Here is a 26,328-nt window from a genome sequence, read left to right on the forward strand (position 1 = left end):
AGCAGCTAAAGATGAGGAAATTGGGGGTCTGGAAAAACTGGTCAACAACCTGCAGAGAGGCCACAATGGCAGCCAAAAAAAGAAAATGTGAAAATTAGAAGTCTAATAAAAGAATATGGAACTATAATGGCATCCCAAATGCATTTATATAACAAAACGAGTCTGGAAAAGCTAATCAATTTACATAAAGACCACAATGGTCACCATATTGGTTTCACCTAGTCCTCAGAGTCGTTAAGAAAGAAAACAGGCATGCACTCAGTCAAGACTTGAAAGGAGCGATGGGGGACGGCATAAAGGACCAGGAGGAAGAATAACGGACGCCAGAAAGCCCGCCCCCGTGACTATAAAAAAAGATTGCCATACAAAAAGGTAAGACTTTATAAAGTCTTTATTTTGGTCTCACAGGGGGCACAATAACAACAGGAACCTTGCTAGAATGCAGCACAGGAGCTGCAGAGGGGGACTCTTTTAGGTTTAGTGCAAAATTTCTGCTGACAGGTTCCCTTTAAAGTAGTGGTCTGAAGGCAAAAGGAAATTGTCACACAGAGTTTTGCCCAAACTTCGCCGACTGTCAGGCTACCATTGAATTCTGTTGAGATTGCAGATTCTGACACTCCCACTGATGGTTTCTCTGGTGTCTGGGATTAACACAGAAAAACTCAGGCATCATTCTGCTGTGTGCTGATTCATAGATAGACTAGCCATAGTTAATCTCTGCTAGTCTGCTTGCTCCTTTAATCACATGTTGTGGGGAGACCTATGACATCTGCTCCTCTCCTAATTATGCTGGCTGAATCCTTCCACCCATGCCAACTATAGTTTGTATTTGTTGGTCTGTGAGGTGTGATGGCCCAGACTTTCTGTTGAAAGTTGCGCTTATTGCTTGGTGCAGTTGTGGAGTTTACCTCTGTTATTTTGTGGCTTCATTCCTGCCCTTGTGTTTTTTCCTGAGTCTCGTATTGTCTTAAGCTTTGCATGTGCTGTGTGACAGAGTTTGGGCTTTCCCTTGTCTATCTTTATCTGTGGGCTTTATGACACTCTTGTTCTATCCATCATTGGGGGGAGGGGGAATTAGATCAGGACAGGTCAGAAGCAGGGCCAGGGAGGAGACTTAGGTCTCTCCACCATCAGGAGTATCCCTGAGGTTAGGGATGGCATAGGGCCCCCTAGCTTGAGGGATAGTTTGACAGTTTAAAAGCCTCTATTCCCCGCTATCCCACAGTCATCGTGACAGATGACGATTCATCTGAGAATCCAAGTGCATGCTGGGATACTCAAGCAATGTGTCTTCAGGCTGCGGTCACTAAAACAGACTCTGCCCCCTCCATGAAACGAACTGTCATCATGATTCAGGGCCTGGTCTGTGTTCATGTGACGGTGTGACATGATCTGTCCTTAAATATTGAGAAACTGCTTTATATCTCCTCATATATTTCCCTTTATTATCTTGAGAAAGTGTATTTTTTATGAGCTAGCATTTTCTTCTCTTCTTATCAGTCAGGTCCCTACAATAGATTCTCTCAGTGGAAATCTTCTATATAAGAGAATTTTCCTGATTGACCCATCAAGTATGGATCGGGACAGGGACAAGATGGCGGAGATGGCAGAGAGGATATTACGCCTCACTCTAGAGATCCTCTTTCGGCTTACTGGAGAGGTGAGAGATTCTGATGGCGTCACATTACATCATTCTTATCTATGGGAATAACAGATGGACAGAACTGGAGCGGTGAGGACTCTGGAAATGTCTGGAGTGAGATTTATTAATGTATCTCTCCATAACCAGGATTACACAGTAGTGAAGAAGACCTCTAGTGATTGCTGGCAGGACCCTATGTCTGAGGGATGGGGAAGACCCCTGAGCCCAATCACAGGGCCTCCACCTCACCCCCTGATACATGAGGACATCAATGACCAGAAGATCCTAGAACTCACCTACAAGATGATTGAGCTGCTGACTGGAGAGGTGACACTACTGGGAATGGTGGGACATTACACAGTAAGGCTATGAAGGGATCGGGGATGACATTATCATTGGATTGTTCAGGTTCCTATAAGGTGTCAGGATGTCGCCATCTATTTCTCCATGGAGGAGTGGGAGTATTTAGAAGAACACAAAGATCTGTACAAGGACGTCATGATGGAGGATCCCCAGCCCCTCACATCACCAGGTAATAGACAGCACTAAATACAGATGACCTATAATTATCTGTATGTAAAGAATGAATTTAGTCCCTGTATGTGTTTCCTCCAGTTCTATCCAGTGAGAGGACAACACCAGAGAGAGGTCACCATCCTATTCTCCCACTGGACTGTAACCAAGAAAGTCCCGATTTTCCTCAGGATCATCAGGTAAATGGAGAGAAGGTGTCATGAAATCTCCCTATGATGTGTAGACGGCTGTGAAGGTCTTGTGCTCAGTCTTGTTTTATCCACAAGTATTATATGTTTTATACTTGTGTAATGAGAGCGGTGGAGATGGCAGGATTAGAGCTGATCATAGATGTGACTTCTTCTGTCTGTGACTTTTCCAATATTTGTTTCAGGGTGAAGATATGACCCATATTAATACTACAGAGAGATATATGAGGGATGATGAGTGGTGTAAAGAGGAAATTCTTACATTTGATTACCCAGGTCAGTAGTAACCACTAAATGCATAGATCTCAAGGATTCTTCTCAGTCACTGGCTAGTACCATTTTGTGTTATTTTTTGTGAGCACTTTAGTCCTTCAGGTTTTTCAGCTTTTAATTCATCCCTTCTGCCTAAACACTGGATATAAATGGATGAAAATATGATATTGTTTTAGATGATGAAATAAGGATGTAAATTTCAGTAGAAATATTCCAATAGCTGGAAAGAGAACATCAGATTATTATAATTATTATTATTATTATTTATTATTATAGCGTCATTTATTTCATGGCTCTTTACAAGTGAAAGAGGGTATACGTACAACAGTCATTAACAGTACAAAACAGACTGGTATAGGAGGAGAGAGGACAGTGCCCGTGAGGGCTCACAGTCTACAGGGAATGGGTGATAGTACAATAGGTGAGGACAGAGCTGGTTGCACGGTGGTGTACTGGACTGAGGGTTATTGTAGGTTGTAGGCTTGTTGGAAGAGATGGGTCTTGAGGTTCCTCTTGAAGCTTTCCACGGTAGGGGATAGTCTAATATGCTGAGGTAGAGCGTTCCAGAGTATGGGGGAGGCACGGGAGAAATCTTGTACGCGATTGTGGGAAGAGGAGATAAGAGAGGAGTAGAGAAGGAGATCTTGTGAGGATCTGAGGTTGCGTGCAGGTAGGTACCGGAAGACTAGGTCACAGATGTAAGGAGGAGACAGGTTGTGGATGGCTTTGTATGTCATGGTTAATGTTTTGAACTGGAGTCGTTGGGTGATGGGAAGCCAGTGAAGGGATTGGCAGAGTAGCGAGGCTGGGGAATAGCGAGGGGAGAGGTGGATTAAGCGGGCTGCAGAGTTTAGGATAGATTGGAGGGGTGCAAGAGTGTTGGAAGGGAGGCCAGAGAGCAAGAGGTTGCAGTAGTCGAGGCGGAAGATGATAAGGGCATGCACTAATGTTTTTGCTGATTCTTAAGGAAAGCACGGATGCGGGAGATATTTTTGAGTTGTAGTCTGCATGAGGTAAAGAGGGCTTGGATGTGTGGCTTGAAGGATAGAGCAGAGTCGAGGGTTACTCCAAGGCAACGAGCTTGTGAGACTGGGGAGAGTGAGCAACCATCAAGTTTGATGGAAAGGCTTGTTGGACGAGATGAGTGAGGAGGAGGAAAGACAATGAACTCTGTTTTATCCATGTTAAGCTTTAGGAATCGCGCAGAGAAGAAGGATGAAATAGCAGACAGACATTGTGGAATTTTGGTTAGTAGAGAGGTAATGTCAGGTCCAGAGAGGTACATCTGTGTGTCATCGGCATAGAGATGATACTGAAAGCCGTGGGACTCTATGAGCTGTCCCAGGCCGAAGGTGTAGATGGAGAACAGCAGGGGTCCAAGAACTGAGCCTTAGGGGACACCGACAGATAGGGGGCGAGATGAGGAAGTGGTGTGAGAATGGGAGACGCTGAAAGTTCGGTCGGTTAGGTATGAGGAGATCCAAGATAGGGCCAAGTCTGTGATACCCAGAGATGAGAGAATCTGTAGTAGGAAGGAATGGTCTACTGTGTCGAAGGCAGAGGACAGGTCCAGGAGGAGGAGGATAGAGTAGTGTCACTTGGCCTTGGTGGTTAGTAGATCATTGGTGACTTTGGTTAGGGCAGTTTCAATAGAGTGATGTGGTCGGAAGCCAGATTGTAGCTGGTCAAAGAGGGAGCAGGAGGAGAGGTATGAGGACAATTCAAGATGGACATGCTGTTCCAGTAGTTTTGAGGCATAGGAAGAAGGGATATGGGGTGATAGTTTGACACAGAGGATGGGTCAAGGGAGGGCTTTTTGAGAATAGGTGTAATGGAGGCATGTTTAAAGCATGAGGGAAATACACCACTTGTTAGTGATAGGTTGAAGAGATGGGTTAGGGCTGGGATGAGGACTGCGGTGATGTTGGGGATGAGCTGCGATTGGAGCGGATCCAGTGCACAGGTGGTTAGATGTGATCTTGAGAGTAGAGTGGAAAGATTGTTTTCTGTCATGGTGCAGAAGCTGGATTTGGAGGAAGAGGGCTGAGTAGCAATGATGAGGGGCCGTGGTGATTGTGGGCCAAAGCTTGCTCTGATGTTGTCAATCTTCTGCTTGAAGAAAGAGGCAAAGTCTTCAGCTGAGAGGAGAGGGAGGTGGTGCTGGAGGACGAAGGAGAAAATTGAAAGTGTTGAATAGCTGTTTAGGGTTGTGAGAGAGAGAGGATATGAGGGATGAGAAGTAGGTTTGTTTTGCAGCAGTGAGTGTGGACTTGAAGGTGGTGAGGGACTCTTTATATGCAATGAAGTGCTCAGTGGAATGAGACTTCTTCCATCTGCGCTCAGCAATTCTGGAAGCCCTTCTCAGTTGTTTAATAATAAAGTGACGAAGACCTTGCATCACCTCTTGTAGGTGCTCAGGAGAAAAATAGACTATCATTGGAGGTTAACTCCGGCACACTACCACTTTCCCATATGCCCAAAAAAATTGAAGAATACAGTTGTTGGATGTCAAAATCCTTTTCTCTTATTTTATTAGTGCCAAAAAGTGAAAAGTGCTGTACAATTGTCCGCCAGGAATCGACGTTTCGGCTAGCAAGCCTTCATCAGGTCGGACAGGCTGAATACATTATTTACAAGTGAGAAAACAAAACAAAAGAAAAGAGATAAATTAATAACATTGAATGGATATACCGGTCTGGGTACAGAAGGCAAAGATAGGAACAGCAAAGATCATGGGTAATGACAGAAACATAGGAGCAAGGGTACAACATACATAGATTGAAACATTGAAACACTGTATATTTAAATATACGGAACCTCATAGGTGTAGTAGTAATAACACAAGGTAGCAGGGTAGAAGTGAGACACAAGTGCTTGTGGTGTGACCGCAAAGCGCGCATGGCAAGGACGCTCACCTTGGTTTATAATGAGATGGCAACGTGGTACAGATGCAGGATAGCTGCAAAAATGTAGAGCCCTCCGTTTCGAGATAGCTGAGGGGAAAAGGTAAAAGGGGGTGAGGGAATCTTTATTGACAGAAGAGAAGCACAAAGAAAAAGAGCACAAGGAAAAAGAACAAAAGATAGTGATTGCTTCGACATACCCTGCGTCAGAAGCCGTAAAAAGCTCCGGGAGATGTTTGGTATGCTTGATCCTAAGAGGTTATTGGATCTTGACCAGGGAGGTTTGAAATAGAGAGCATTAGGTCTATCTATAAGGACAAAAAAATGGGGAATGACCAACTGGGATAGGAAATGTTTATGCATTGATAGATGCTCCCATTTAAAAGGAGAACTATTAGTTACCTTGACGGTCGGCTATACCTCTTAGGTGTCTTGGTATATTAGGCCAAGATTGCGACCATGTGTGTCCCAGGGGAATGGCAGCTCCTGCAGCGGGATGTTAATATCTAAGGTTCCAATAGGAAACCAGGTTAACGAGGCTATTGTTGCTATATAAAGATAGTGAGTGTGGTAAAATACAATATTACCTATTGGCTCTGGTAGTATAGCCTAAAGAAGGATCGCTGCGGCTCAAAGTATATCTGTCAGTGACTTTTGTGGGAGAAAAGCGGTTCCAGTGGTATGAAACAGACGTCCCAGGTTCACATGTAGGAGTCAGGACGGTATGCCTGATTGGGAATCTGTAGCATCAAAGGGATAATATGAAACTAGTATTATCAACAATACGGGGTAAAGATTTAGTAACAGAAAGAGATTGCAAGGGGTTACCTAGTGATTAATTGAGTAAGGTACTGTGGTAGAGGTTACCTAAAACGGACCGCTCCTGTAGTGGGGAGTCAGGGTCCAGAGTTCAACCTGGTAATCAGGGTGTTATGTCTGACTGCCGCTTATAGCTGTATAAAGAAGAATTGGAGAATGATTAAGTGAAAAAAAGGAAGAGAGTATGAAATAAAGAGGGAGACAAGGAAGAGAAGGTAACCTAGTGACTCTGAGGGATATGGCATGGAGGGAAGTCCGTTGGCCCAGGAAAGAGTCAAATCTAGCTGACCAGGAAGAGAGGAGGGGAGATAGTGAAGTAAAGAATGATAAGTTTGTATAATACATTGGTGGTATAAGTATGGTAATGTCTCGGTGAGCCACCTTACCATGCGCCAGTGGTGCCGCAGAGCTGGATCGCACGTCCTGTGAAGTGAAAAGAGTGGAGGAGAAGCGTCTATTTAACCACGAGTATGCTGCGACGTAACTTCCGGTTTTCGTGCGGAATGGTGCATGCTGGGAACCGGCGTCCTGCGCATGCGCAAGTGACTTCCAATGGTGGAGGTGGTGAGCGCGTCACTGCCGCTTGGTGGAACGCGGTAGTGGAGCCATGGAACGCACATGTGACAAGCATATGATAATGAGGGCGTAATAGTGAGTCACATGACCGTGTTGGTAGTGGATCCGGACCCGGTTTACATATTTCGGTGCAGGAGTGAGTGACATGCTGGTTTATCATTGTCACGCAATGGTATTAGTTCTGTGAAGCAGAAAGAAGGAGTTAGAATACAATGGCGAAATAATCGCATACTCAATATCGTATGTACACTGTGGTTAATACAATAGGATAAATATAAGAACGCAGTTAATACATAGGTTTTTACATCTTAAGGGAAACAATGAATCAATGGTTTAATTTGGCATAACTATATGAATCAATGGTAAGAGGTGAATCGGGAATAGAAACTTGGGATGCCTAAGATGGAACATATATGTGTGTGACCAAAGTGTACATACAGTAAGGATATGTTAATGGTAATGTCAATGCAATTGGTTCTTTCTCTCCTAATATAAAGGAGGGGGGGGGGGGGAGACAATATGAAGTTGGAATTATGTATTGTGATGGGACCGTACTTCAGTTTTACATTATGGTCATCCGTGGATATTACTATAAAAGCAATATGGAATCAATATAGAGTGGTATCTTCATGTATGCTCTAAACCACAACAGCAAATAGAGGTCAAAAAGTTTGTTCGTGTCTCCGGTTCAGACCATGGGGCTCAAGGGTGTCCAGAGTGTGGATCCATCTAGCTTCTTTCTCCCGGAGGAGTTTAACCCTGTCGCCACCTCTGCGACTAGTGCCAGCCTGATCGATAACCTGAAACCTCAATTGTGAGATCCTGTGACCTGCTGTTATGAAGTGGAGGGGAACGGGAAGTAAGGTACGACCGCACCTGATGTCCGACTTATGTTTGTTGATGCGGTCTCGGATATGTTGGGTAGTTTCTCCAACATATCCGAGACCGCAGGGGCACTTGATGAGATAAACTACGAAAGAACTATCACAAGTAAAGAAATCCCTAATTGGAAAGGCTCTACCAGTTCTGGGGTGTGTGAAAGAACTCGCTTTAGTGATATTCGAGCATTGGGCACACCTTAGACATGGGAAGGTGCCAAACCGTGGGTTACTAAGGAACCTCTGTTTGGAAACGTGATGACAGGGGCCTATATCCGCTCGAACCAGTTTATCCCTGATATTTGGAGATTTTTTGTAACAAAAAAGTGGTGGTGTCTTGAATTCACTAATTTGAGAATAAGAGAGGCCAAGAAGTGGCCAATGCTTCAGAATGATTCTCTTAACCAACGGAGAGAAGGGGTGAAATGTATTGATAAGGGGCATGCGGTCTGTTTGTGTTTGCGGCTTGTGGGATACGGATCTCGTGTTAGTCGCTATATTAGTGGGGTAGCCCCTCTGCCTAAACTTGTTGGTCATCTCAACATGTCTTGTCCTATGATTATCGTTGTCACTTACGATCCGATCCACTCTCGTATGCTGGCTGATTGGCAAGGAATTTTTTGTATGTTTTGGGTGGTTGCTAGTATAATGAAGAAGGCTGTTTTTATCCGTGGGCTTGGTATAGATGTCGGTCTTAATGGTACCATCCCTATTTTTGATGACCCAACAATCTAAAAAGTTGATCTTCTCAGTACTATGGTTAATAGAAAAGGTTAAGCCTGGTTGGAAGGTGTTGATCTCTTCGTAGAATGTGAGTAGGGAGTCTAGACCGCCATCCCAGATCAGAAAAACATCATCTATGTATCTATGCCAAATCAACGCATGGCATACGATCTGAGGGTGAGAATGTATATATCTGTCTTCAAATGCGGTCATAAAGATGTTGGCGTAGGGGGGCGCGACGTTAGAGCCCATCGCGGTCCCCCTACGCTGCACATAGAATTGATCTTGGAATAGGAAAAAGTTCCTTTCCAGGATGATCCTGAGTAAATCGATACAGAATTCTCTGTTTTCGGTTGGTAAGGTGGTGAATTGTTCAAAAAACCATTTAACCGATGCCAAACCCTCCTCATGGTCAATACTTGTATATAGTGAGTTAACATCAAGTGTCACCAATATAGATGTATCTGGAATGTGGTGGAGATCCATTAATACCTCTAAAAAATGGGACGTGTCCTTGAGATACGAGGGGGTCAAGGGAATGAAGGGTGAGAGGATCTTCTCGACTGTGCGGGCCAATGGAGAAAGGACCGAGTCCGTTGAGGCCACTATGGGCCTGCCTGGGGGTCGAGTAAGGTGTTTGTGGACTTTTGGCAGTGTATAGAAGACAGGGGTGATTGGATGTGGGTTGCTGAGAAAGTCCCTCAATTTCTGATCAATGACCCCTCGTTCAAAGTAAAGTTGAGCCGTAGTTTTGATGAGCGAGGAAATATCTGGTGTCGGATTGTGGGAGACTGGTTCATAGGTAGATGTGTCAGACAATTGTCCAAGGATTTCCGAAATGTAATACTGTCGGTCAAGGACGACAATGGCTCCCCCCTTATCCGCCGGCTTGATAATAACTGTCTGATTGTCCCTCAAGTTGTTAAGAGCCCTAGATTCCTCTACTGACAAGTTGTTCCTAACGTGAAATGTACCGGAATGAATCTGTTTGTTCAAATTATCAATATCATTGGAAACCAATGAAACAAGGGTTTCGACCGGATGATATGATCTAGGGGGCATGAAGGAACTTTGTGATTTAAGTTGTAGGGACTTGAGTGAGAAGCAAGGGGGAGAGGCTGTAGAAACCATATCAGCATTTTTAACATGATCAACAGTATTTACATTGTCAAAATGCACTTTTAGCCGTACAGATCGAAAGAAATGCTCCAGCTCCTTTTGTACAGAAAAGGTGTCATATGCAGGAGTAGGGCTAAATGAAAGCCCCTTCTGTAGGACCAGGTGCTCAGCAGGTGATAAATTGTACGAAGAGATATTGTAGACTAGGTTCGTGTTACCTGTGACCTTGTCCATACTCGGTCCTCCCGGTAATTGCGGTTGCCGCCTGTACCCCCTCCTCGTCTTCTTACGGGGGGCCGTCGTTGACCTAAAAAACCGGGCTGCGGACGCTGGGGACGGGTGTCGAAGTCCGAACTCCCTGAAGATGAATAGCCTGTGTAACGAGACGGACGTCGTGAGAAGAAGGAGGAGGACTCCCCTGAGCGCCATCGGTAGACGGTCCCCTGGGAGTAGTACTCCTGATCTCTGAGAAATTTATTGCGCTTTTTAGCCTCTAGAGTCTTCCTGAAGTTGGAAATGTAGTCGTCAGTTTCTTTTTTAAGCTGCTCGAGCTCGGTGGCTGGTAGAACTTGTTTCAACTGTGTTTCAGTTACTGAGATACTAGTAGATAATTGATCAACTTCTTTCTGCAGGAAGTCAATGGTTAGGGTAATAATGTCCATTGAACATTTGTTTAATATCGCTTCGAACTTGTCACAGTATTCACTGTTATCAGAAAAAATTGTCGGTCTTAATGTGACCCGTAGGCCCCTTGGGATACGTTTTGTCCGGTGGTACTCGGCCAGAGTGGTCAGGTGGAGATCTAGGGAGGCGTGTTTCTGCAGCACCTTCTCAAGGTCCCGTTTCTTGGTTTCCTCTGCTGGTATGTTGAGAAAAGACCAGGGCTTAGTGACCCTTGATACTATGTTGTTGGATTCATCTTCATTATACGAAAAAGTAGTGAAACTGGATTGCGACATGGGCAGATCCAAAAATGCCTTGTTAGGGAAGTGAGGGAGCTAGGTCAAAATGAGTTAAGCAATAAAGTGACGAAGACCTTGCATCACCTCTTGTAGGTGCTCAGGAGAAAAATAGACTATCATTGGAGGTTAACTCCGGCACACTACCACTTTCCCATATGCCCAAAAAAATTGAAGAATACAGTTGTTGGATGTCAAAATCCTTTTCTCTTATTTTATTAGTGCCAAAAAGTGAAAAGTGCTGTACAATTGTCCGCCAGGAATCGACGTTTCGGCTAGCAAGCCTTCATCAGGTCGGACAGGCTGAATACATTATTTACAAGTGAGAAAACAAAACAAAAGAAAAGAGATAAATTAATAACATTGAATGGATATACCGGTCTGGGTACAGAAGGCAAAGATAGGAACAGCAAAGATCATGGGTAATGACAGAAACATAGGAGCAAGGGTACAACATACATAGATTGAAACATTGAAACACTGTATATTTAAATATACGGAACCTCATAGGTGTAGTAGTAATTACACAAGGTAGCAGGGTAGAAGTGAGACACAAGTGCTTGTGGTGTGACCGCAAAGCGCGCATGGCAAGGACGCTCACCTTGGTTTATAATGAGATGGCAACGTGGTACAGATGCAGGATAGCTGCAAAAATGTAGAGCCCTCCGTTTGGAGATAGCTGAGGGGAAAAGGTAAAAGGGGGTGAGGGAATCTTTATTGACAGAAGAGAAGCACAAAGAAAAAGAGCACAAGGAAAAAGAACAAAAGATAGTGATTGCTTCGACATACGCTGCGTCAGAAGCCGTAAAAAGCTCCGGGAGATGTTTGGTATGCTTGATCCTAAGAGGTTATTGGATCTTGACCAGGGAGGTTTGAAATAGAGAGCATTAGGTCTATCTATAAGGACAAAAAAATGGGGAATGACCAACTGGGCTAGGAAATGTTTATGCATTGATAGATGCTCCCATTTAAAAGGAGAACTATTAGTTACCTTGACGGTCGGCTATACCTCTTAGGTGTCTTGGTATATTAGGCCAAGATTGCGACCATGTGTGTCCCAGGGGAATGGCAGCTCCTGCAGCGGGATGTTAATATCTAAGGTTCCAATAGGAAACCAGGTTAACGAGGCTATTGTTGCTATATAAAGATAGTGAGTGTGGTAAAATACAATATTACCTATTGGCTCTGGTAGTATAGCCTAAAGAAGGATCGCTGCGGCTCAAAGTATATCTGTCAGTGACTTTTGTGGGAGAAAAGCGGTTCCAGTGGTATGAAACAGACGTCCCAGGTTCACATGTAGGAGTCAGGACGGTATGCCTGATTGGGAATCTGTAGCATCAAAGGGATAATATGAAACTAGTATTATCAACAATACGGGGTAAAGATTTAGTAACAGAAAGAGATTGCAAGGGGTTACCTAGTGATTAATTGAGTAAGGTACTGTGGTAGAGGTTACCTAAAACGGACCGCTCCTGTAGTGGGGAGTCAGGGTCCAGAGTTCAACCTGGTAATCAGGGTGTTATGTCTGACTGCCGCTTATAGCTGTATAAAGAAGAATTGGAAAATGATTAAGTGAAAAAAAGGAAGAGAGTATGAAATAAAGAGGGAGACAAGGAAGAGAAGGTTACCTAGTGACTCTGAGGGATATGGCATGGAGGGAAGTCCGTTGGCCCAGGAAAGAGTCAAATCTAGCTGACCAGGAAGAGAGGAGGGGAGATAGTGAAGTAAAGAATGATAAGTTTGTATAATACATTGGTGGTATAAGTATGGTAATGTCTCGGTGAGCCACCTTACCATGCGCCAGTGGTGCCGCAGAGCTGGATCGCACGTCCTGTGAAGTGAAAAGAGTGGAGGAGAAGCGTCTATTTAACCACGAGTATGCTGCGACGTAACTTCCGGTTTTCGTGCGGAATGGTGCATGCTGGGAACCGGCGTCCTGCGCATGCGCAAGTGACTTCCAATGGTGGAGGTGGTGAGCGCGTCACTGCCGCTTGGTGGAACGCGGTAGTGGAGCCATGGAACGCACATGTGACAAGCATATGATAATGAGGGCGTAATAGTGAGTCACATGACCGTGTTGGTAGTGGATCCGGACCCGGTTTACATATTTCGGTGCAGGAGTGAGTGACATGCTGGTTTATCATTGTCACGCAATGGTATTAGTTCTGTGAAGCAGAAAGAAGGAGTTAGAATACAATGGCGAAATAATCGCATACTCAATATCGTATGTACACTGTGGTTAATACAATAGGATAAATATAAGAACGCAGTTAATACATAGGTTTTTACATCTTAAGGGAAACAATGAATCAATGGTTTAATTTGGCATAACTATATGAATCAATGGTAAGAGGTGAATCGGGAATAGAAACTTGGGATGCCTAAGATGGAACATATATGTGTGTGACCAAAGTGTACATACAGTAAGGATATGTTAATGGTAATGTCAATGCAATTGGTTCTTTCTCTCCTAATATAAAGGAGGGGGGGGGGGAAGACAGTTGTTTAGTCTGACTGGTGTGCCAGGGTTGCCTGTTGATTGTGAGGGTTTTGGTGTGTGTGTGTGAGGGGGCAGCTGATTCGAGAGCTGCAGAGATTGTAGTGTTGTATAAAGTTGCAGCAGCATCTGCATCGTTTAAAAATGTAATGTCTGTGAGAGGGAGAAGGGACTGAGAAAGTGCGTGTAAATCAAGATGTTTGATATTTCTGCGAGGGTGTGAAAGTTTGTGGAGGGGGGTTGCGTACTTGGAGAAGAGAGGGAAGAGAATGTGAGTAGGTTGTGGTCAAATAAGGGGAAAGGTGAGTTAGGGGTACTTTGCACGTTGCGACATTGGTAACAATGTGTTACCGACGCTGCAGCGATAGTTCCCGCCTCCGTCGCAGGTGCGATATCTTGTGATTGCTGCCGTAGCGAACATTATCGCTACGGCAGCTTCACATGCACTCACATGCCCTGCGACGTCGCTCTGGCTGGTGAACCGCCTCCTTCCTAAGGGGGCGGGTCGTATGACGTCACACGGCAGGCGGGCAATAGAAGCGGAGGGGCGGAGATGAGCGGGACGTAAACATCCCGCCCCCCTCCTTCCTTCCGCAGAGCCGGCGTGAGACGCGGTGACGCAGGTAGATGTTCCTCGTTCCTGCGTCTTCTCACACAGCGATGTGTGCTGCCGCAGGAACGAGGAACAACATCGTACCTGTCACTGCTGCCAAATAATGGAAATGTCGGACCCTACACCGATGATACGATAACGACTCTTTTGCGCTCGTTAATCGTATCAAAAAGGATTTACACACTACGATATCGACTGCGACGCCGAATGTGCGTCACTTTCGATTTGACCCCACCGATATCGCACCTGAGATGTCGTAGTGTGCAAAGCCCGCCTTAGAGAGGTTAGATAGGGAACAGAGGCGAGTGAAGATGAGGTCCAGCGTGTGGCCATCTTTGTGAGTAGCTGCAGAAGACCATTGGGTGAGGCCGAATGAGGAAGTGAGTGTTAGACATTTCGAGACAGATGAGTGGCAAGTGTCAATGGGGATGCTGAAATCACCCATGATCATGGTGGGGATGTCGGTGGAAATGAAGTGTAGTAGCCAGGTGGTGAAATGGTCAAAAAAGGCAGTGGCAGGCCCTGGAGGGCGGTAAATGACAGCCAGTTGAAGGTTGGAGGGGGCGTAGATGCGTACGGAGTGCACCTCAAAAGAGGGAAGAGTAACAGAGGGTGGTAGTGGTATTGGTGTAAAGGAGCATTGGTCGGACAGGAGCAAACCAACTCCTCCACCATGCTTGTTACTGGGGCGGGGGGTGTGAGAGAGTTGGAGGTCGCCATAAGAAAGTGCAGCAGGAGAGGCTGTGTCAGAGGGGGTGAGCCAGGTTTCTGTGATGGCGAGGAAGAAAAGTTTATTAGTGATGAAAAGATTTGAATGTAATGAAGTTTGTTGCAGACGGAGCGAGCGTTCCATAAAGCTCCTGTTAGTGGGTCTGGGGGAGCGGGGGCTGGGTGGATGGGTATGAGGTTTGAGAGGTTGCGGAAATTTGTGATAGGTTGTGGATGAGGGATTGAAGTGACAATAGGGATGTGGTGAGGAGGACCAGGATTAGGAGAGATATCTCCAGCAGTGAGGAGAAGCAGTGAGAGTGTAAAGCTGGGGTCACACTAAGCGACAGCGACAACGACGTCGCTGTTACGTCACCATTTTCTGTGACGTAACAGCGACCTTGTAAGTCGCTGTTATGATCGCTGCTTAGCTGTCAAACACAGCAGCCGAAGCAGCGATCATAACGTCGCTGTGCTACATGTGCAGAGAGCAGGGAGCCGCGCTTAGCGCTGGCTCCTTGCTCTCCTAGGTACAGTACACATCGGGTTAATTACCCGATGTGTGCTGCAGCTACATGTCACAGTGCAGAGAGCAGGGAGCCGCGCTTAGCGCTGGCTCCTTGCTCTCCTAGGTACAGTACACATCGGGTTAAATACCCGATGTGTGCTGCAGCTACATGTCACAGTGCAGAGAGCAGGGAGCCGCGCACACTGCTTAGCGCTGGCTTCCTGCTCTCCTTGCTACAGTACACATCGGGTTAATTAACCCGATGTGTACTGCAGCTACATGTGCACAGAGCAGGAGCCAGCACTGGCAGCAAGAGCGGAGGCTGGTAACGAAGGTAAATATCGGGTAACCAGGGAAAGGGCTTCCTTTGGTTACCCGATGTTTACGCTGGTTACAGCTTACCGCAGGCTGCCAGATGCCGGCTCCTGCTCGCTGCTCGCTTCATTTCGTCGCTCTCTCGCTCTCACACACAGCGATGTGTGTGTCACAGCGGGAGAGTGACGACCAAAAAATGAAGCTGGACATTCAGCAACGACCGGCGACCTCACAGCAGGGGCCAGGTCGTTGCTGGATGTCACACACAGCGACAGCGACGGGACGTCGCTGCAACGTCACAGAAAATGGTGACGAAGCAGCGATGTCGTTGTCGTTGTCGCTGTGTGTGACACCAGCTTTAGTAGGTGGGAGCAGGAGAGGCCATGAGATGGTTGTGTGTGTCTGGAGACACTGGGTGAAATGTTGAGGAAAATATCTGAGTGGAAGGTGAGATAGGTGGGGAGGATGGTGGGAGAGATGAAAAGTTCATTACTGGGTTTAGGGATCAGAGGGTGCAGTAGAAAGTGAAGTATTATAGGGGTGAAAGTGAAGATAAACACAAACATTGTTTACAGTGACTATATATCCAGTTACCTTCCGGTAACTTCCGGCCTAATTCTGGCCTAATTCAATGCATCATACTTATATGATGCATACTTGTCTTGGTGCAGACGAAAAGTCTATGTGCAGACTTTTAGGTGCCCCAATATATACAGATACAAGTGCAATCAGCTGTGAAAGGGTGGGGTGCAACAAGAACCTCTTGATCACTCAAAGAAGCCAGATGCAGCATCACATAGGCAGAGTAAACAAAGGTCATAAAAGGAAGGGGGGAACAGGGGGGGAGAGGTCACAGTGAGATGCTGAAGCATGCCAGGGAGATATTGAAGCAAAGAGAGAACATGTCAGACATATTGGGAAATCAGGGTGGATGATTCAACATACAAGGTATTAGCACACACGGCAGAGGAAAGGGGAGATCAGTTCAGTTCATGGGAAAGCAGGGTGGATGATTCAACATACTTGTGTGAAGATAGACATGATGATTAGATGATGGCAGTGAAGTGATGATAGATGACCAAGTGCATCATAATAATATTTCTGGCCTAATTCAATACATCATACTTATATGGTGCATACTTGTATTGTTGCAGACGAAAAGATCGTTAAATCCACCAGAACTAGTTGTCAACTTTTTCTTTTTTCATTGGCTATAAAAATGAAATGTTTTAGAAACTGCTTTAACAAAAAATTGTATAAAACACAACAGTAAATTGTTCTTGTCATAGCTTCATACGTCAATTAGGTAACCATACACACTCCTAACAAGCAATACACAATGTACGGGGATTTAACTTAGATCTCCATCAGATCCTTGTTGGAGTTTCAATAAATAACTTTGGCTCTATTCGGATAATTGTTCTCTTACACAGTTTAATTAATATCACAGTAATTAAGACAAACCCTTTGGATATTTTTGCTCATCCTTTAATAACTACTATGGTGAATGTTTGTCAGAATGTCCAAGGCATCTGGACAGAGATTGTCAAGAGTTTGGAGGGTGCTGCTAACTCAAGAAGAGTTGTTGACAAATATCATTGTTAAGGGCCCAACTTTTTCTTTTCAAGGGATATCATTTGGATGTCTGCAACTGTAGCTTTCAAATGCTTTTCATAATCAAAACTATTCAACCTATTCCCTGTAAATTAGGCATATAAGCAAAACTTACAAACCAAACAATAGCAGTTAAATACATAACAGGTTTTTCATTATAAAATGCCCCTTTTAATTACTACTGCAGTTTCATCACATTTTTACCCCTACAGCACAAGTGTCTTTAGTACATGTATATCTTATAACAGTTGCTTCAATTTAATCAAACATCAGACAAAGTGTATATACAGTATGGAAAATAAGTATTTGATACACTGCCGATTTTCCAACCTACAACCAATTCTGTCTCTCTCAGACCTGTTATTTTTTTCTTTAAGAATCCCTCTTACTCCGCACTCATTACCTGTATTAACTGCACCCATTTCAACTTGATACCTGTATAAAAGACACCTGTCCACACACTCAATCAATCACACTTTAATCTCTCCACCATGTCCAAGACCAAAGAGCTAATGACACCAGGGACTAAATTGTAGACCTGCTCAAGACTGGGATGGGCTATAGGACAATAGGCAAGCAGCCTGTTGAGAAGGCAACAACTATTGGCGCAATTATTAGAAGATGGAAGAAACATAAGATGACCGTTAATCTTACTCGGTTTGGGGCTCCATGCAAGATCTTGCCTATTGAAGTAAGGATGATTCTGTGAAAGGTCAGGAATGAGCCTAGAACTACATGGGAGGACCTCGTCAATGACCTGAAGAGAGCTGGGGCCACAGTCTCAATGATTACCGTTAGTAACATACTACACCATCATGGATTAAAATCCTACAGAGCATGCAAGGTCTCCTTGCTCACTACCGTACATGTTCAAGCCTGTTTGAAGTTCACCAGCGACCATCTGGATGATCCAGAGAAGGCATGGGAGAAGATCATGTGGTTAGATGAGACCAAAATAGAACATTTTATTCTGTGTTTGCAGGAAGACGGGTGAGTACATCCCCAAGTACACCAACCCAATTGTGAAGCATGGGGTGGAAGCATCATACTTTAGGTGTGCTTTTTTGCAAAGGGGACAGACGAATGCATCATATTGAAGGGAAGATGATGGTGTCATGTATTGCGAGATAATGGCTAACAACTTCCTTCCTTCAGTAAGGACATTGAAGATGGGTCATGGTTGGGTCTTCCAGTATGACAAACACACACCCAGAGCAACTAAGGAGTGGCTCTGTAAGAAGCTTTTCATGGTCCTGGAGTGGTCTAGCCAGTCTCCAGACCTGGAACGCAATAGAAAATCATTGAAGGGAGCTGAAACTCAATGTTGCCCAATGACAGCCTCGAAACCTGAAAGATATGGAGAAAATGTGTATGGAGGATTGAGCCAAAATCCCTGCTGCAGTGTGTGCAAACTTGGTCAAAAACTACAGGACCTCTGTAATCACAAACAAATGTTTCTATACCAAATATTACATTCTGTTTTTCTATACTTATTTCATGAAATAAAACGCAAATTAATTATTTAAAAATCATATAAAGTGGGGGGGGTGTGGCTTGCTGATGGCCGAGTGAGCTGCACTTGCTGGGAGCTCTGTCCTGAACTTCCCCCATTAGCCTCCATTAGAGCACATTAACATCTCTCTGCTTATGGGCAGATCCAGGAAAGTCACCCGACACCGAGGTGAGATAAAGGAGACAGTGAGCAGCATGGATCGTTTCCTCAGCCAGAGTACCTCAGCAGCCGTCAGGAACACTAGATCAATGATGGCGTCTGCCTCCCTCATGGAAAACTCACAGCCCCGGGAAAGTCAAACACAGACACAGCAAGACCCGGGGAAATCACAGCAGGACTTCTCCAGCGAGGAGGACAATGAGGGAGATCTGCCTAATCTACATGAGATAAGTAAATCTATCAAGGCTTTGCCTACAAAAAAAGATTTGGACAGATTTGCTAGCAGGCTTGAGAATACTTACAAGAAAGAGCTGCAGGCACTGAAATCTGAATTCACATACAGGGTAGAGGAGGTGGAGAAGTCCCAGGAAGCCATCACTGCTGAGTTGTCCCTACAAAGGAAAATATTACTTAGCCACTCAGCAAAGATTGATGAGCTCACTTCAGGGCAAGAGGACTTAGAGAACCGCAATCGGCGAAATAATGTCCGTATTCGTGGCATCCCTGAAAGTATTGGCACTCCTGAACTGGAGGCCATGGCACAGAAGCTCTTTGCTCAAATTCTGGGAGAACAGAGCTCTGGGCCGATTGAGTTAGACCGCATACATAGGGCCCTGGGTCCCAAATCCCCTCCAGATTCACGTCCAAGGGACATAATATGTAGAGTTCACTTTTATAAGGTAAAGGACTCCATCATGTCCGCGGTGCGGCAGGCAGGATCCATCAACTACCAGGGATCCCAGGTCCAGATATTACCGGATCTGGCTAGACGCACTCTGCAGCTGCGAAGAGCATTAAAACCCCTGCTCCAACACCTCCAGGACAGAAACATTCCATATAGATGGGGTTTCCCCTTCCAGCTGACAGCGCATAAGGATGGGAAATCAGCAATCTTTCGCAAACTCGGAGATCTGGCTAAGTTCTTGGGGACTTTCGAGCTTCCTATGGTAGCACTGCCGGATTGGCCCTCAGGCCCCCAACTCCCTGTGGAACCCCCAGTATGGCAGCCAGTCCGTCGCCATGGGAGACAAAGAGGTCCTGACAAGAGCAATCCGACAGGGTAGCGGTCCTGTGTAGCACCTCTGTTTCCTACTGGGGATAACCTTCATGGGCCCTTCCGGCATGATAGCCAATTATCCCTGGAGCCGCAGGGGAGGGCCTTTCCATGAAACTGTATCAAAGGCATCGTTGCAAGTTACTGTGATTTGTTGAAAGTCTTTCTCCTGTCACCTAATATTGCTTCTTTCCAGACTAGCATTGTGTTATTTCACAGGTGTTATCAGAGGTTCTGACATTGGGTCAAGTACTACTTAAGGGAAAGTAGCAATATACAAAAAAGATCCAAAATATACAATTGTTAGGGTAGCTGGACCAATCACTGAGTCATAAAAGAGAATTTCAGACCTAAAACATAACTTTTACTAATCCATATAATAAAATGAACAATAGTTCATAAAAGGTTAAAACCACGGTTCACAATCGTCTCAAAAATTGGACGACCAACCGGACCAAAGTATAGAACTACTGAGATCCTAAGCAGCACATTCAGCCTCAGCTGGTTTGCACATCCGTGTACCAGTCTATCAGCACAGATTAGACACAGATATATATTTGTGCTGGCATGCGTGCTAAAACCACCTGAGGTATAAACACAGATAAGTTGTCATATTGGAACCCCCATCAGGGGAACTCACACTGTGTATATTAGTCGGCAGATATTTATAGAGGAATTTAAGAGTAAATATATATATTCCTCTCTAAACAGGAATGGTCTTACCAAGTTCCAGATTTTATGGCAGGCATTAGTTGTCGGATTACCAACTCATACACGGGGGGCTGTTTCTCAGCACATCAAGTCCCATATAGTTGGATAGCCGCAGTCAGGCAATTTAAACGGTTCCCACTCCCAACGTTTCAATGTGGATCATCAGGGGAGTCCAGGTGGGATATCAGCAGTGGACGTCACTGAAACAACGCTTCTTTCGTGACCCTCCACAATGCCCGATTCACTATAATATCAATAAACATATATCAGAATAAACGCCCAGGGAACTGCCTATCAGGCCGCATTCGTCATGCCCCATGGTTTCAATAACTCACCGCATCCAGGCGCGTGTATAACCTAATTCAAGCTTGCCGCGCTTGACATCCGGAGTGACGCTCCAGATATAGCACGGCGCATGCGCGGATTAGTCAAAGTAGTGACGCGCACTCCCAGAATACCTCCGGACCGGAAGTTACGCGTCACCACAGGCAGCGTCGCTGAGGAGACGTCACCGTCCTCGACCGATGTCGTCACTTCCGGGTGAGTGGAACGCAAACCGCTCCACCATGACTACTTATGTTTGTGCTGCCTAGCAACCCTCGTATTTTACTATCACGGTTGCATTTACAGATAGACGGCATTAGGCCCAAGTCCATATACAGATGCCGGTATATATACACTGTCAACGGCCAGGTTAGTTTATGAAAAGATAAATAACGACACATTAGGCTGGTATAGCCAAATTGATGTATGTATAAAAAAATCACAGAGAGAACGGAGAAAAAGTGCAACAGGAGAATAAAATTTCCATTGTAGAATAGGCACCGGCCCATTCCAGAGCCACCACCAGAACAGCGGTCATTAGAAAAACTTGTCAATAGACAATCAGTGTTCCATAGGGGCTCCCAGAGAGAGGGTAAAGCTACCCGGGCATCTAAATGGGGCCAGATAGGGCCAGAGGGGGCCTAAGGGGGCTAGACGAGCAATAGTTCTTAATTCTAGGGGATGGACAAAATCATCAGAAAAAGATTACCACAGGTGGCATGGTGCCAAGAACTAAAGTGCAAACTAATCACTGACCCTAGGAGTTATTGCATACTACCTAACATGTGGGGGTCGGCACCCTATCATACCCCACGCCCATGGTGCCCCCACTCGGGCGTCGGCTTTCCCTCCTATCAGGGCCCTAGTTCTAAGGTGCTCCTAGGAAAGGGGAAAAAGAAAGGGATTCATTTAATCCCATCGGTGCCATAGTATCCAGAGTGTAAATCCAGAAGCATTCCTTCTGGAGGATGATCTTGTCCCAATTCCCACCGCGTAGGGGAGGATGGATCAAGTCGATGCCCATTACCTTAAAACTTCTCAGGTCACCATTGTGGGAAGTGTTGAAATGTCTTGCGACTGGTGTGTCATTTCTATTGATAATGTCGTTTTTGTGTTCCCCCACTCTACGCCTCAACTCCCTGATGGTCTTGCCGACATATAGCTTTCCACACCCACAGCTTACCTTGTACACCACCCCCTTCGATTTGCAGGTTATAAAAGATCTCAGGAAGTATGTCTTACTGCCTATAGAGTTTTTGAAATCCTTCCCTTCCTCTATATATTTGCAATTTATACAATTGTAGCATTTGAAACAACCTCTTACATCACTTATTCTAGCTGATCTATTCTCTTGAAAGTGACTATGGACCAGTCTATCACTTAAAGATCTTGCTTTTCTGTAAGTGACAGATGGATGATCCGTGAGATGTTTGTCAATCGCAGGGTCCATATGTAATATGGGCCAATGTTTAGACAATATTTTTCTTAGGTCCACTGCACCATTGTTGAATGTAGTGATGAACCTAAGAGTCTCTGGGGTGGTAACATTTTGACTCTTGGACTGTAGTAAGCTACTGCGATCCAAGCTGCAAGTGGACCTATAGGCCTTCCCAATGACCTGCTCAGGATAGCCCCTCTCTCTTAGGCGCCCCATCAGATCCACAGACTGTATCTCAAAAGCCGCATCGTCTGAACAGTTTCTCCGCATTCTTGTAAACTGTCCCTTAGGAATCCCCCTCTTAAGGGAGCCCGGATGCGCACTCTCCCATTTTAGCAGTGAATTGGACGAGGTGGCCTTTCTATATGTTGTTGTTCTCAACCGACCCTCTGGTCCCTTTTCGACCAGAACATCGAGAAATGCCAACCTGTCCACTCCTACTTCGCTGGTGAAACGTAGGCCAATGTTATTATCATTCAGCTTGGCCATAAAGGTGTGAAACTCCACCTCAGAGCCCTTCCAGATAAGGAAGACGTCGTCTATGTATCTAGTCCACAGAACGACGTCCTCCGTATCCATCAGGCCACCAAACACCACTCTCTCCTCCCACCAGCCCAGGAGGAGGTTAGCATACGATGGGGCACAACACGTCCCCATCGCAGTCCCCCTGAGCTGATGGAAGAGCCTCCCATCAAACGTGAAGATGTTCTTGGTCAAACAGAAGATAAGGGCCTTAATCACAAAGTCATTATGCTGTGCGTATTGATTTCCTCTAGTGCTTAAGAAGTACCTCACTGCCTCCACTCCAGCCTCGTGAGGGATGGAGGAATACAGAGCCTCCACATCAATACTGCACAGGAACATGCCTTCCTCGAGAAAGATATCATCAATTCTTCGAAGGAAATCTGTGGTGTCCCTCAAATAAGAGTTGAGGGAGACCACAAATGGTCTCAGTATCCTGTCAACATAAATGCTCAATTTTTCGGTTATACTACCAATGCCAGATACTATGGGGCGACCTCTCAGGGGATTACACCCCTTGTGGATTTTTGGCAAGATGTAGAACGTTGCCATTACTGGGAAGAGAGGTAATAGGTAGTCAAATTCGTTTTTGTTTATGATGTTTAAGACGAGAGCTTCGTCTAACATATTCCTCAGTTCATTTTTAAATCTCAAGATTGGATTTAAATCAAGTCTGGCATAACATGCCTCATCGTTGAGAATCTCCAAACAGATGTTTTTATATTCATTGGAGTCCAGTATCACCACATTACCGCCCTTGTCAGAGGGCTTAATGGTGATACTGGAGTCCTTTTCTAAGGTTTGTAAACTGAGCATTTCCATTTTTGACAGGTTATACCGACCCTTGCGTGTTACTGTGCTATTTTTAATGTCCTCGGTCACCAAGTTGACAAAGACATCTATCGCATCTGTCTCAGCACAGGTAGGTGGTGTTTTCACACTTCTATTTTTTAGGTCTGTGAACGGCCCCTCACCGTGATCGTTAGGGTTGGTATCACTAAGATGAAAGAGTAATCTGACGTCTTCTAAAAGGTCACCTGGGATTCCCAGTTCGGCTGATGATTTCTCATTTTGTTTGTTAAAGAATTTTTTCCATTTGAGTCGTCTAGCAAACAAGTTGAGATCCTTGATTGCTGTAAACTCACTGAAATCAGTGGTAGGGACAAAGGATAAGCCCTTGTTCAGAACCAATAACTCCGTGTTACCAGCCTAATGTGTCGTTATTTATCTTTTCATAAACTAACCTGGCCGTTGACAGTGTATATATACCGGCATCTGTATATGGACTTGGGCCTAATGCCGTCTATCTGTAAATGCAACCGTGATAGTAAAATACGAGGGTTGCTAGGCAGCACAAACATAAGTAGTCATGGTGGAGCGGTTTGCGTTCCACTCACCCGGAAGTGACGACATCGGTCGAGGACGGTGACGTCTCCTCAGCGACGCTGCCTGTGGTGACGCGTAACTTCCGGTCCGGAGGTATTCTGGGAGTGCGCGTCACTACTTTGACTAATCCGCGCATGCGCCGTGCTATATCTGGAGCGTCACTCCGGATGTCAAGCGCGGCAAGCTTGAATTAGGTTATACACGCGCCTGGATGCGGTGAGTTATTGAAACCATGGGGCATGACGAATGCGGCCTGATAGGCAGTTCCCTGGGCGTTTATTCTGATATATGTTTATTGATATTATAGTGAATCGGGCATTGTGGAGGGTCACGAAAGAAGCGTTGTTTCAGTGACGTCCACTGCTGATATCCCACCTGGACTCCCCTGATGATCCACATTGAAACGTTGGGAGTGGGAACCGTTTAAATTGCCTGACTGCGGCTATCCAACTATATGGGACTTGATGTGCTGAGAAACAGCCCCCCGTGTATGAGTTGGTAATCCGACAACTAATGCCTGCCATAAAATCTGGAACTTGGTAAGACCATTCCTGTTTAGAGAGGAATATATATATTTACTCTTAAATTCCTCTATAAATATCTGCCGACTAATATACACAGTGTGAGTTCCCCTGATGGGGGTTCCAATATGACAACTTATCTGTGTTTATACCTCAGGTGGTTTTAGCACGCATGCCAGCACAAATATATATCTGTGTCTAATCTGTGCTGATAGACTGGTACACGGATGTGCAAACCAGCTGAGGCTGAATGTGCTGCTTAGGATCTCAGTAGTTCTATACTTTGGTCCGGTTGGTCGTCCAATTTTTGAGACGATTGTGAACCGTGGTTTTAACCTTTTATGAACTATTGTTCATTTTATTATATGGATTAGTAAAAGTTATGTTTTAGGTCTGAAATTCTCTTTTATGACTCAGTGATTGGTCCAGCTACCCTAACAAGTACTACTTAAACCTCATAGGAGGAAGCAGTAAACTGTTTGTGTTATAGATCCACTTGGATCCTCCACCTGGTGGACCTGGTTGGGAGTGTCTTCCCCTAGCCTTTACTGACTGGACCCTGTGGGGCTGGACCGTCTAGAGGCGAAGATCTGGGCCTTTTGAGAAATATGCCCGGGAGACTCATGTGATTTTCTTGTTTTTTACAATTACTAGAATCTTGTCCCTGATCTGAACACTTTGCTTACCTACCGGGAATGCTGATTGGGGTCAATGCCTAGAATAATAGCCTGTTATGATGTTTACTTTTCTTTAGATGATAAAGTTTTAGAGGGAGCATATAGTTAGTGCGCTTTATAATGATATATCATATTGTATTAGAGGCGGGGGGTAAGGAACGGACTCGCTGCCGTTCTTGGCTTCCTCTAACCCCCCTTAGTGCAAATGGCAATCCATTGCCATGGAAATTTTGCACCACTTAATACTAGGGTTCCTTACCCACCTTTTAGGTCCTTTGACCTAAACCTTGCTCTTTCTTTTCTCTGTCTTTCTTTCTTCTCTATCCTTCCCTCTCACCTGACTGGACCAGCCCCCAGATACCACATCATGCTTCCAGCTGACCTGCATTATGGATAGTGTCAAGTTTTGCTCCTTCAACGTTAAAGGTTTGAATGTCCCTGAAAAAAGAAAACAGATAGCATATTCCTGTCATAAGCAACGGGTGGCCATCTTGATGCTTCAGGAAACTCACTTTAGGTCAGATGCAATTCCTAAGTGTTCCTCGGCTTACTACCCGATTTGGCACCATAGCTCGAATCCTGATGCTAAGTCTAAGGGGGTTTCCGTGGGATTTCATAGGTCCTTCATACCAGAGGTGTTAGACTCCTGTATCGACCCCAAGGGAAGATATATTTTCTTAAAGCTTTCTTGGAAAACCAATATCTTTGTTATTGCTAACATGTACTTTCCTAACCAGGGGCAGGACAGATTCTGTGCAGACGGGAGGAAAATTCTGGAAGATTTTGCGGACTCCTCTCCGGTGATATTAGGAGGCGATTTTAATCTACCAATGAACCCGGCCCTCAATGTGTCCTCGGGTAAGTCGTCCTATCCGGCCTCAGTCATACAAAGGGTCAAAAAGCACATGCATGGTCTGAGATTGGTGGACATATGGAGGATTCTTCATCCGGACACCAAAGATTACAGCTTCTATTCCTCGGTCCATTCTGTCTATAGCAGAATTGACTCCTTCCACATTTCTCATGCCCTCCTAGACATGACAGTAGAAGCGACCATAGGCAATATAATATGGTCAGACCACGCTCCCATTTACTTATCGATTCAGTTAGGGCCTCGTGTCAAATCAAATTTCACCTGGCGACTGAATGAAAAC

General features: G+C 45.1%; 1 protein-coding gene across 1 annotated transcript in view; it reads left to right on the forward strand.

The window, feature by feature from the left end:
* The first annotated feature begins 1,504 nt into the window (after nucleotides 1-1,504).
* The window catches only part of LOC142312158 (uncharacterized), a 193,832-nt gene continuing 169,008 nt past the window's right edge, over nucleotides 1,505-26,328 (forward strand). The window contains exons 1-5 of the mRNA XM_075351060.1: nucleotides 1,505-1,660; nucleotides 1,790-1,969; nucleotides 2,051-2,174; nucleotides 2,258-2,355; nucleotides 2,550-2,640. Coding sequence (XP_075207175.1) covers nucleotides 1,574-1,660; nucleotides 1,790-1,969; nucleotides 2,051-2,174; nucleotides 2,258-2,355; nucleotides 2,550-2,640 — 580 coding nt within the window. The 5' untranslated portion in view covers nucleotides 1,505-1,573. The remainder of the gene's footprint in view (nucleotides 1,661-1,789; nucleotides 1,970-2,050; nucleotides 2,175-2,257; nucleotides 2,356-2,549; nucleotides 2,641-26,328) is intronic.

The sequence above is a fragment of the Anomaloglossus baeobatrachus genome, chromosome 5 (genome assembly GCF_048569485.1).
Source record: "Anomaloglossus baeobatrachus isolate aAnoBae1 chromosome 5, aAnoBae1.hap1, whole genome shotgun sequence".
Taxonomy (NCBI): Eukaryota; Metazoa; Chordata; class Amphibia; order Anura; family Aromobatidae; genus Anomaloglossus; species Anomaloglossus baeobatrachus.